Source organism: Cydia fagiglandana, chromosome 22 (genome assembly GCF_963556715.1).
Source record: "Cydia fagiglandana chromosome 22, ilCydFagi1.1, whole genome shotgun sequence".
In the NCBI taxonomy this organism is placed as follows: domain Eukaryota; kingdom Metazoa; phylum Arthropoda; class Insecta; order Lepidoptera; family Tortricidae; genus Cydia; species Cydia fagiglandana.
In genome coordinates, this window is record NC_085953.1 from 12,973,732 (window position 1) to 12,986,099 (window position 12,368).

Here is a 12,368-nt window from a genome sequence, read left to right on the forward strand (position 1 = left end):
GGGGACGCATCGCGCATTTTGCGTACGAGCGTATTATCGTAACGGTGATTCAATAGTGACTGCTCAACGTCTGTATCGTGCGGAATATCGTACACGCCACGCGCCAAGTGACGAAATGGATCAGGATGTTCGAGAATACAGTTTTGAATTTTAATCGTCGCACTTGTATTCTCGAACATCCTGATCCATTTCCTAATGCTATCGTCACTTGGCGCGTGGCGTGTATGATATTCCGCACGATACAGACGTTGAGCAGTCACTATTGAATCACCGTTACGATAATACGCTCGTACGCAAAACGCTCGTGCGCGATGCGATACTGTTCCATCGTGGCTAAAACTCCACTAAATGGCGCACACCACGAACCCCTCCCCGCTCCCTTTTGTGGCCCCGTTTCGAATATGGCGCTAAAACAAATACCCGATATCCTTTCTGGACACCTTGTAGTTCATTTTGGAGAACAGCCTTATTTAGTTTAATAGTAAAAACAGACTAGACTTAGTATTATTTTAATTGACTGTTGCAGCTTTTTCGTTTTGAGTTTGATTATTAATTTGAAATCATAATAAAATTATTAACATATCTAGGCACTGTCCATAACATGTTTATTCAAATCAATTTTACCTTTCTATGTCATTATAATAATATGTATTTTAAAATGCATTGCTATTTTTCAGAAATTCAGCGCAACCGCGAATTTTATAAAAGTGCAGACGTTCGGCCTCCGTTCACATATGCTTCGCTCATTCGACAGGTTAGTATTTACATAAGCGTTTGACTTAATAAACTTAATTGATTTACTAATTTCAAGATTTAATATACCGGAATTAATTATTATTCTAATAACTATTTTCGAACGAGATGTGTATGAAATAAAACGATGCGTGCCAGATCAAGAATTAACTTTTCTCTGGAATTTTGTACAGGTGTACCACAAGGTCGTTATCTAGTGCCATATAGGTTACATTATGGGAAGTTTATTTTATTAGTTTAGTCTATTAGTTGATGAAAATATTAATTATTCCAGGCCATCATAGAGTCTCCAGATAAGCAGCTGACCCTCAATGAGATCTACAATTGGTTCCAGTCAACCTTCTGCTACTTCCGACGCAATGCTGCCACGTGGAAGGTACGTTGTAGAATCCTGTTTATTTGCTTTTCTAAAAAAAAACAATAGTATAATAATAATAAACAGAAAAAGTTTTACTAAAAGTAATAAGAAAAATTATTGAAGTAATTGTATAATTGAGTAATGAATTATTTAATTTTATTATAATATTGTAATTAAAAGAACTAATATTATTAATAATTCCTGACGATTAGGGACAACAGGTATTTGTAGTATTTTTTAAGTAAGTATTATGTGTATTTATTTATTTTCACCAAAATTTCAGGTTATCCTATAAACTTATAAGGTGCAATATGATTAAACGGAAATTTTGGTGAACATGAATATTATATTTTAATACTATATTGTGTATTTTCTTATATAACTATAATAATGGTGTTAAATATAAAATTGAAACGGTGCTTTAATGATTTCGACAGTAATGTAATTGACTTAAAAATAAAACAAAAATAATTAATTTGGAACAGATCTAACGAGACTGTACAAATCTCCTTCGTTTGAAATATTATTAATCATAAATGAAAGTTACAATAGACTTGATTTTTTAACGACATCAGAGCTTGCCAGGGGTCAAATCACTAAAGCCCGTCCTTAGCCTTATCCTCGACCAAATAAAGACTAGTATAGTACAACAGAACGCCGTGCGTCACAACCTGTCGCTGCACAAGTGCTTCATGCGCGTGGAGAACGTGAAGGGAGCGGTGTGGACGGTGGACGAGGTCGAGTTCTACAAGCGCCGGCCGCAGCGCGCTGCGCACGCGCCGCCGCCCATCCACCAGGGGTACGGACCCCGCCGCGACGACCGATTCTTTATACACTGCTACATTATACACATACATTACAAATGTTACACATTACAAATGTTATACATTACAAATTATACTATTAGATAGTTACATAACTTTGACTATTACACAATTTCATATTCCGCCCATCCACCAAGGGTACGGGTACATGATACACATACATTACAAATGATACTATTGCGTAGTTACATGACTGACTATTACATAAATTACACAATTACATATTCCGCCCATCCACCAGGGATACGGACCCCGCCGCGATGACCTATTCTTTATACACTGCTACATGATACACATACATTACAAATGTTACACATTACAAATACTTTTGCGTAGTTACATAACTTTGACTATTACACAAATTACACAATTACATATTCCGCCCATCCACTAGGGGTACGGACCCCGCCGCGATGACCTATTCTTTATACACTGCTACATGATACACAAACACTACAATTGTTACACATTACAAATACTTTTGTGTGGTTATATAACTTTGACTATCACAATTACATATTGCGCCCATGCATCGGGGGTCGGGGGTACGGACCCCGCCGCGATAACCGATTCTTTACCCTTGCTACAAGACACTACCTACAAGAAATGTTACACATTATAAATGATACTGACGGAAAGCTACATACTTGGACCATGACACATACATATATCTTTAATACACTTTTACACTGCTACTGGATATACACACACATTACAAGAAACATTACAAACAATACTATTGGGTTACAGGACTTATAGACTATAAGGTACACATTTACATATTTCTTTACTACACCGTTACACTGCTACTATATACGCAAAATACAATTATTACACATTACAAAATATACTGTTACATGTTACATAATTACATACTTCTCTGATAAACTGCTTCAGGATTATACACAATACATACAACTGTTTACACGTTACAAAAGTGACTACATGACATGACTTTAACTATTACACAAGATACCAAAAGACAAATTAAAGTTACCTACATGGCATACAATTATAATTATTATAAATTACACTGAAGGTTAAGAATTGTCAGATACCTAGTTGTAAGACTTTGTGCATTACATAATACACTGATACACCGATACGCCCAAACTAACACGAATTACATACAAATTATATGAATTGTAGGCTAGTTCTCGTATCACACATTCCTATAATACACAAAATTAAATGTTCACCTACACATGCATACACACATACAAACATATTTTTTTACGCTGAAACAGAGTTACGTACACTGCAACAATATACACAATACAAAGTAACGCAGCATAAAATAGTAGAAATAAAAAAAATGGAACTGATAAATTTCCATACTAAATTATTGCCATGTTTAAGCAATTTACGTCAAAAATGTGGCAGTTACGTAGGAAGTGGTGGTGTTCTCAATAATTTCCTTCAATTTCTTGTCGGACTATAAATATCACTAATTAGTTAATTACACTGAAAGTTACAGGAATAGTGGGATAGTTATATGACTTTGACTATTACACATCACGGATACACTATTACATTCCTACAATATACACAAATACAAGCTAACAATACAAATAAAATATTACACTCCCTACTGAATTTAATACAAATTTGCCTTTATACGACGAACAAGAGCGCTCTTACAAGAAAAGTCGAAATAATGCAAAATTGATGATACTAGTCGACGAAATTCAGGACTTTGTGCTCATTATTAGAAACAATGAGTACTTGTTCCAGTAAAAGCGTCTTCTTATCTTTTTAAATATCGTTGTAAATATTAGAAAAAGGACTTATTAAATTAGTAATGAATTTTTTTCTGATGGTCGTTTCCGAAAAACCGCGTGAAGCACTGAACGGCAAGCTCTTATTTGGAAATGTTGAGAAGTTTACTCTGCTAAACCTGGCTATTTTGTATTACTAATACCCTGTACTTTAGGCATATCAAACGATATTTTTCCTACATACCTTTGAGAAAGAGAAAATCAAAGTAAAACGAACTCAATTTTCTCTCCGAAACAAGTGTCAATTTCTACGAAAATCTACTTAATATCGAAGTCATTTTCATACTCAAGCAATCTGCAACGTTTGCTTATACTGTTGGTATACATTAGTGTTTATGAAATTCTACTATAATTTTTTGGCAATTTTTTGAAAACTACTCTATATTACCGATGACGCGCGCTCGCCAGCTCAGTGCCGCGGCAGAGCTTGTACAGGCAGGACGTGTGTCGGTCGGCTCCGCACATTTTCAACGGCGACGACGAGGTTTTTTATCATTGTGTGCGGCGGGCGCCGTGTAAAACGCTATACTGTGTGCGTGTAAACCGCAACGAGAGACTTTGATCCTAGCACTGTTTTTATAGTATTATAATTTATAATGGTACAGTTTAATAAACTACCGGACAGGATTTAAAATATTTGAAACGACCTGACATTCTATATGTATTTATTTGACTCAAGATAGTACTCAGGGTCTGATGATGGAGCCGGAAGGTGGTCACCGGTACCAATCAACCATGCAACTAAACCACTTCGTGTATAGGCTCGTTTTATTCGTCTTAACAAGATCTTTGACACAAAATAGTACTCAGGGTCTGATGATGGAGCCAGAAGGTGGTCACCGGTACTAATCAACCATGCAACTAAACCATTTCGTGTTTGGGCTCGTTTGATTCATCTCAACAAGATCTTTGACACAAGATAGTACTCAGGGTCTGATGATGGAGCCGGAAGGTGGTCACCGGTACCAATCAACCATGCAACTAAACCACTTCGTGTTTAGGCTCGTTTTATTCGTCTTAACAAGATCATTGACACAAAATAGTACTCAGGGTCTGATGATGGAGCCGGAAGGTGGTCACCGGTACCAATCAACCATGCAACTAAACCACTTCGTGTTTGGGCTCGTTTGATTCGGCTCAACAAGATCTTTGACTTAAGATAGTACTCAGGGTCTGATGATGGAGCCGGAAGGTGGTCACCAGTACCAATCAACCATGCAACTAAACCATTTCGTGTGTAGGCTCGATTTATTCGTCTCAACAAGATCTTTAACACAAGATAGTACTCAGGGTCTGATGATGGAGCCGGAATGTGGTTACCGGTACTAATCAACCATGCAACTAAACCATTTCGTGTTTGGGCTCATTTGATTCGTCTCAACAAGATCTTTGACACAAGTTCTTAGTTACATGAGATAGTACACGAAGTGGTTTAGTTGCATGGTTGATTGGTACCGGTGACCACCTTCCAGCTCCATCATCAGACTCTGAGTATCACCTAGTGTCAAAGATCTTGTTGAGACTAATCAAACGAGCCTAAACATGAAGTGGTTTAGTTGCATGGTTGATTGGTACCGGTGACCACCTTCCGGCTCCATCATCAGACTCTGAGTATCACCTAGTGTCAAAGATCTTGTTGAGACTAGTCAAACGAGCCTAAACATGAAGTGGTTTAGTTGCATGGTTGATTGGTACCGGTAACCAACTTCCAGCTCCATCATCAGACTCTGAGTATCACCTATATAGTGTCAAAGATCTTGTTGAGATGAATAAAACGAGCCTAAACACGATGTGGTTTAGTTGTATGGTTGATTGGTAATGGTGACCACCTTCCAGCTCCATCATCAGACCCTGAGTACTGTCTTGTGTCAAAGATCTTGTTAAGATGAATCAAACGAGCCCAAACACGAAATTGTTTAGTTACATGAGAGACTGGTACCCGTGGCCACTTTCCGGCTCCATCATCAGACCCTGTGTATCTTCAGTGTCAAAGATCTTGTTGAGACGAATCAAACGAGCCCAAACACGAAGTGGTTTAGTTACATGATAGACTGGTACCCGTGGCCACCTTCCAGCTCCATCATCAGACCCTGTGTATCTTCAGTTTCTTGTAACTTGTTTCTTGTAAATAAGCGAGTACCTGTAATTTCTTTCGAGTAATATACGTTCATAAGTACGAGTATGGGGCTATTCATAAATTACGTCGTTTCAAATGGGAGGAGGGGGGGGGGGTCTGGACATCGGATGATGGTAGCATGACGTAGGAGGAAACAGAGTCATCCGAAGCATGATTTTTGAATGATTTGAGGGATGGGGGGGTCAAAAATAGATGACGTAATTTATGAACAGCCCCTATGTACATTTGCACTGCATTTAGTATTTTCGTACTTACCAAATAACAGTTTTAGGACTTTATAAGTTAAGTACAGTTAGTGTTGTTATGGTTGATTTCAATATGCTTCGCGAAGGATCAAGAATGTTTAATCCATCATTGTAGTGCGAGTGTGGTAGAAGGGATCGGAATACTGAGCTCGCACGGCCTGCCGCAGCGCGTAAAATACCTAAACTCGCTCAACCCCGAAATGTAATAGCACTCTTAAAATAGATAACTGTTACACATTTCACTATTACATTATCACAAATACACATATTTATATAGCCAACACTATTTCATGATACATTGACAATTGTTTTTTTAAATTCAATTTCAAAATACTTACGTACCTATAGGATACACGGAATTCAATAAATAATTATTGATACAATGCTACAGATACATGGGCTAAATCTTACTCCACTAACATCATTTGACACAAAATGAATTACCCTTTACACTAATTTACGAAGAAAAGATACATTACATTCGAAATACACGATCTACATTTTACATATTAAAATTTTTATTTAGATCTTCAGACACAAGAATTACACTTTATTATTTTTTACACTTTTATACATACTAAATACAAATAATTTCACAGTACAAACTTATACACTGACACCATCTTATATTTTACACTTACACAGACAGAATAAATGATGCATACATCAGATGCAACATTAATTCAGAGCAACAATAACATTGTTATACTAATACTTGAACAAACCAGTATTTTGACTAAATTACAATTACAATGTCTGCTGCTCGAAACAGAAAACCTACTGTGCAGCCCATAATTTTATTAGACATTACAATTTCCTACAAGCTTAATAACAGCAGTTCCAAAAAATACACTACAGAAGTACCTATATAATCAAGTTGTAATAATACCAAAAAAGTAAGGTACCTATGCAAAAAAAGTTAAAAAGATCCATTATAAACTGAAATAAAAAAATCTGGGGAGGGGGGAACACTTATTCATACACCATATCTGACATCTAACACAATTAAACACATTGGGAACACTCCACAAGTTTTGGAATCTAACATTTTAATCTTCTAAATATTTTCTATCTAACCTAGAGATACTTAACTCTTGTTGTGTAAATAAACGTTTGGTCTCGTTTCAGATTTGGATTTGTAATTTTTGTGTAGTTAATTTTGAATTCATGATTGTAAGTAGAGTTATAACCGATGGATAAAATATTAGTACTACAATCATTAACATCAATTTGTAATTTTGTAAACAGTTTTTTAACCAACTTGCTTCGGAATAAATACATTTTAAAATTTTCTTGTTTGTAATCTTTTCATATTTCTAAATCACTAGTTCTGTTTCATCATCGGTTATATTGCTACGAAGTGTGAGGTCATGTACATTTTCTGTATTTAGGTTTCGTTATTTGTGTGTGTCCGTGGGTTTCAGCGCAACGGTGGTAACATTTCTCGCTTGCCTACTAACCTCACTCCCGTCACTCCCTCCGGGACCTCCGGGCCATCCTGCATGACAATCGTTTCTCCACGACGATCTGACGCGTTTCCATCGTCAACCACTTTAACGATGGAAGCGTTATACTCTAAGTTTTTTTATTTAATATGTCAGCTACTAATCGGGTTGACTTGTAGAACGCAATCCGGACGAACCTCTCGTTGCACAAATGTTTCGTGCGGTACGAGGACGACTTCGGGTCCTTCTGGATGGTGGACGACGCGGAGTTCGTGAAGCGCCGCCACCTGAGCCGCGGGCGCCCGCGCAAGTACGAGCCCGCGCCCGCGCCCGGCGCCGCGCCCCCACAGTAAGGAGCCCCCGCCCCCGCCTCCGCATCGAGCTGCGATGCGACCGTCCAACGAACGGGATAGGGAATAATAGCTTTTTTCTCTGTCGGATATAGCAATTTTGATGGCTCAACAGATTTAAATATGATGTCCATGAGACGGTAGATCACATCTTCCTCGCGCTGTACCGGCGGCATTTTGCCACGGCTCACGGGAGCCCGGGGTTTGCTTGACGACTGACCCCAAGAATTGAGACATGATGATATTCCCGACCGATAGTAAAATCGAATTGCTGAATCGCGACGACGATTTGCGTATTGTAGAAAAAAGCTAAAACTCAAAAATTATATTGATCTGAATGTAAATTTAAATATTTTGAGATGTTGTTAAAATGCAAATACGATCTTGTAAATCTTTAAATTTTTTGTAATAATGTTGACATGTGAGAATCGTTGGGCGATCGCGTCCAAAAAAAGTATACGTGTGATTATAAACGATCAGAAATTATCATCTAAAACAGTAGCTGTGATAATTTTTGATTTTTGAAACTAGTTCGATGTTTTTGACAATTTTGTAAAGTGTATCACTGTAAAGCTTTAGATTAATCAACATGTCATGTTAGAATGTATAACTAGAGACACGTGATTGTTCCAAATTATTATACATAGTTAAAAATAATATCTTTATGTGCTCACACTTCTAAGTTTCTTAATACTAACTCGTTTGTTTGCGCATATTATCAGTAAATATCAGTAAATGAATAAGTCTGCATTACATCGGTGGATTCATTTTGAATGGAAATATCTTCTAATTCAAAACAAAATTAAGCACCACATTTTATAGTTGTAGGTAGAAACGAAGGAATGTAAGCACATAACACAATTATTAGACTCCTAGAGTGCAAAGCTATAACCGATTGTTTTGCTATAGATTTTAACATCACGGTATTATGTGACTTGTCTAATATTAGCTTTAATCCATATGTTGCTATTGTAATTTCTGATATTTTTAATTTTATCGACTACCATTACCAAATTAAGTATGATAACGATGTTTGTCTCGATGATATGCATGTTGTAAGATGAATTGTAAGAAGGATCGTCGTTGGATACCCAAGTAAGATTGTAGAGATCTTTATCTTCTCTCGAATCCATTTTGTCATCAGCATGTATATCCCGATTATGTAGTAGCTTGACTGTCTTGGCTTCTTACGCTTTGCTTGTGCATTTTTGTCGCATGCTATTTAACCTTTTTTCTCTTTTTTCATAAGCTTGCCTTTTTTAACTTTTTATCTTTCCATTTTATTCTATTTATCTTTCTCTCACACACGACACACATGAACACAGATCACAGACGAATTGGACTTTGAAAATCAAAATTTGACACTTCACATTGTACACATTTACACCATACACTCGTGTAAATTGTAGTAGTGATGATTATATCATCATTTGTAAAAGAAGAGGTCTGAAGTGGCCGGGGGTAATGTTTAATTAACATTTTTATTTCTATGTTGGTCAAATCATTACAAATATCAAAAGATTATGAATTTTATTAATTGATCATTAGTAAAAAAAATGTTCTTTATTTTATTGAAGTGGTAAGGGCCAGAATTTCATTTGTAATTAATTTGACAGGTTCATGGGTGCACAGAGTCCTCCGATGATGACCAGCCCTCATGGCTACAGTGAAGCTCTCAAAAGGAACCTTCAGGTATGTTTTTTTAATGTTGAACCTTATAATCGTGTTATAATTTGCAAGATAGACTATTATTTACAATTAGAATTACTAAAATCTAGTGCTGACGCCAGTTTCTGGGATTAGTTCCCAAACGGACTACAAGTTTCCATGAGCATTGGCGAAAAGCCGGGACAAACGCGAAGAATTTCAATGAAGTTTTTAGTCCTTCACTTAGAAGTCTCAGAAGTTGATTCAATTTTTTTTGTTCTTGCAGGGTATGATGGAGGAATGCAACCTGTCATACATGTCGAGCGAGGACCACATGATGCAAGGCGCTGAAGAATATCCCTCCTCCCATGATGAGTACAGGTATGAGCCTTACTTGAAGTGGGCAATTGCGTGTTAGTGGCCCGCTGATTAACTGTCCGCCGGACGGTATCGGCCTGTCAGTTAGAACAACATTTTGACAGTTCCGAACAACTGACAGGCCGATGCCGTCCGGCGGACTGTTGATCAGTGGGCCCCTTTATAGTAGTGGATTTATATAGGCGAAACTCAAATTTCTTAGAAAGCACTTAGAAATCATGTAACTAAAAAAAGGCAACTTACTAGCGTACGTTCGAAATAAACGTTTTTTTGTTTTATTTTTAGTTTCTGGGGTGGTCATTCGATTATCATTTGTATTTCAGAATTACTGGCAATTTGAAAATTGTATGACTCGAAACAATATTTTAGGACCCAATCTCTAACTCCCTTATTCATTAACGCGCTACAAACCTCAATTAACAAATAATCTTTCGTCTTTATCTGTCATTTTGACTTATGTATACAGGTATTTAAGAAAGGCATAAAACATAATTTAACTAAATCAGGGCCGTAAAGTAAGGGGGTAATTCTTTATGGCTCGCCGGGCACTCCAAGCAGCCGCAGCCATGCGGTAGAATGAGATAGCAATATCACTTGCTCCCTCTAACGCATAAATGCGTCCCTTGGAGTGGCCGGCGTTGGCCCATCGTGTAGAGGAGCCATTATCCTGCCCACTGTTGTAAATTGTGGTCCTTCAAGCCGTATATGAACCAGCAACCTACAGGCCAACATTTCTTCGGTCTCAATGACGGTGCAGCCCTACCTAACCCGTCTACCTCCACTCTGCACTAGCGCTATCTGTTTGGTGTTGCTCATTCTGTTTTTATCTTTTATAATTTTACATTTTTGATGAATAGGGTACATCGCCAATTACTAGCCACCCCCCAATTACTGGCCACTTAATTTGATTTCTATTTATAGGTGAACAAAGTTCATTTTAGTATATAAGGTACGAAAATCCAATTATTAGCCAGTTTTCAATTACTGGCCACCTATTCCAAAAATGAATTCTATTTACAGATAAATAAAACTCATTTTCAGTATAAGGAAAATGGCCAGTAACTGAAATTTATCCACAACCCACTCGTTCAATAACTGGCCGCCTCTTACAAAAATGAGTTCTATTCACCTATACACAGAATTCATTTTAGTATAGGTGGCCAGTAATTGAAAACTGGCTAATAATTGGCGATGTACCCTAAATAATACTGCCCTTCTTATACTCTTTATTTCAAGTAAGAATCAATATAAATGTTGTATAAAAACTTAAAGTGTATGTGTCATATCCAGACAGATAACTTATCGAGGCAAAAACGGGTGCATTACAAAGTGAAACATCGTTAAGTCTAATTTTTTATAATAAATAGAAGAGCGCTAATTTTCAAATTCCCAGAAGTTTCAAATCGATACATATTGTCCTTACTACATGTGTTAAGTAGGTACTTACAAAATACTAATATCAAAAAAGGTACGACGCACGTGCCATTCGTAGCAGTTTAAAATTATCTTTAATATATGGTTGATGAAAAAAAAACCGGCCAAGTGCGAGTCGGACTCGCGTTCCAAGGGTTCCGTACATTACACAATTTTTAACAATGTATTTTTTATGTGAAACGTGAGTGAAATGTCTTTAAAAAATCCGTAGGATTCTGATCAAAAACTAAGTAATTAAGTCCGACTCACGCTTGACTGTACATTTCTAATAGGTTTTCCTGTTATCTATAGGTATAGGCCTATTTTATGTACTTTTTTCAAAATTTTAGTCCCAGTAGTTTCGGAGATGAAGGGGGGGGGGGAATGGTCATTTTTTGCCTATTTTCTTGAATTACTTCTAAACTGTTTATTCGAAAATTAAAAAAAATATATATTTGAGATCCTTACAATAAGCTCTTTCATTTGATATTTAACACGATATAGTTTGAGAAACTTTATTTTTAAATTTTCTCATTTATCCCCCAAAAGTGACCCGCATGTTTAAAATTAATTTCTTTACGTTACATCTCCGTCTTTGGGTCACAAACTTACATATGTGTACCAAATTTCAACTTAATTGGTCTAGTAGTTCCGGAGAAAATCGGCTGTGACAGACGGACAGACAGACAGACAGACGCACGAGTGATCCTATAAGGGTTCCGTTTTTTCCTTTTGAGGTACGGAACCCTAAAAATAGGCCAATGATGAGAGACTTTGATGTTGATACTTGCAGCCGGCCGTCCATGCTGAACGGCTACGGAGGCAGCAGCTCGCACGAGGTGAAGGCCGAAGACCTGAGCGGGGCCGACCAGGACATCAAACCTAACATATACGCGCTCAAGAACGAGATGCAGGCTTCCGACTACTCTAACAAAGGTAACTGGACTATAGTTCGTTTTTTTAGCATTAGAAAGAACTTGAAAGAAGGTTAGCGATCTTGATATGTCTATTAATTGAAAAATGCTTTTTAAAAATCAATA

At 37.1% G+C, this 12,368-nt stretch overlaps 1 protein-coding gene across 1 annotated transcript in view; it reads left to right on the forward strand.

Moving 5' to 3' along the window:
• LOC134675418 (forkhead box protein P1) overlaps positions 1–12,368 on the forward strand; it is an 85,768-nt gene that overhangs the window by 69,191 nt on the left and 4,209 nt on the right. Inside the window, exons 12-17 of the mRNA XM_063533663.1 lie at positions 678–754; positions 1,028–1,129; positions 1,765–1,910; positions 9,507–9,582; positions 9,824–9,918; positions 12,122–12,264. Coding sequence (XP_063389733.1) covers positions 678–754; positions 1,028–1,129; positions 1,765–1,910; positions 9,507–9,582; positions 9,824–9,918; positions 12,122–12,264 — 639 coding nt within the window. The remainder of the gene's footprint in view (positions 1–677; positions 755–1,027; positions 1,130–1,764; positions 1,911–9,506; positions 9,583–9,823; positions 9,919–12,121; positions 12,265–12,368) is intronic.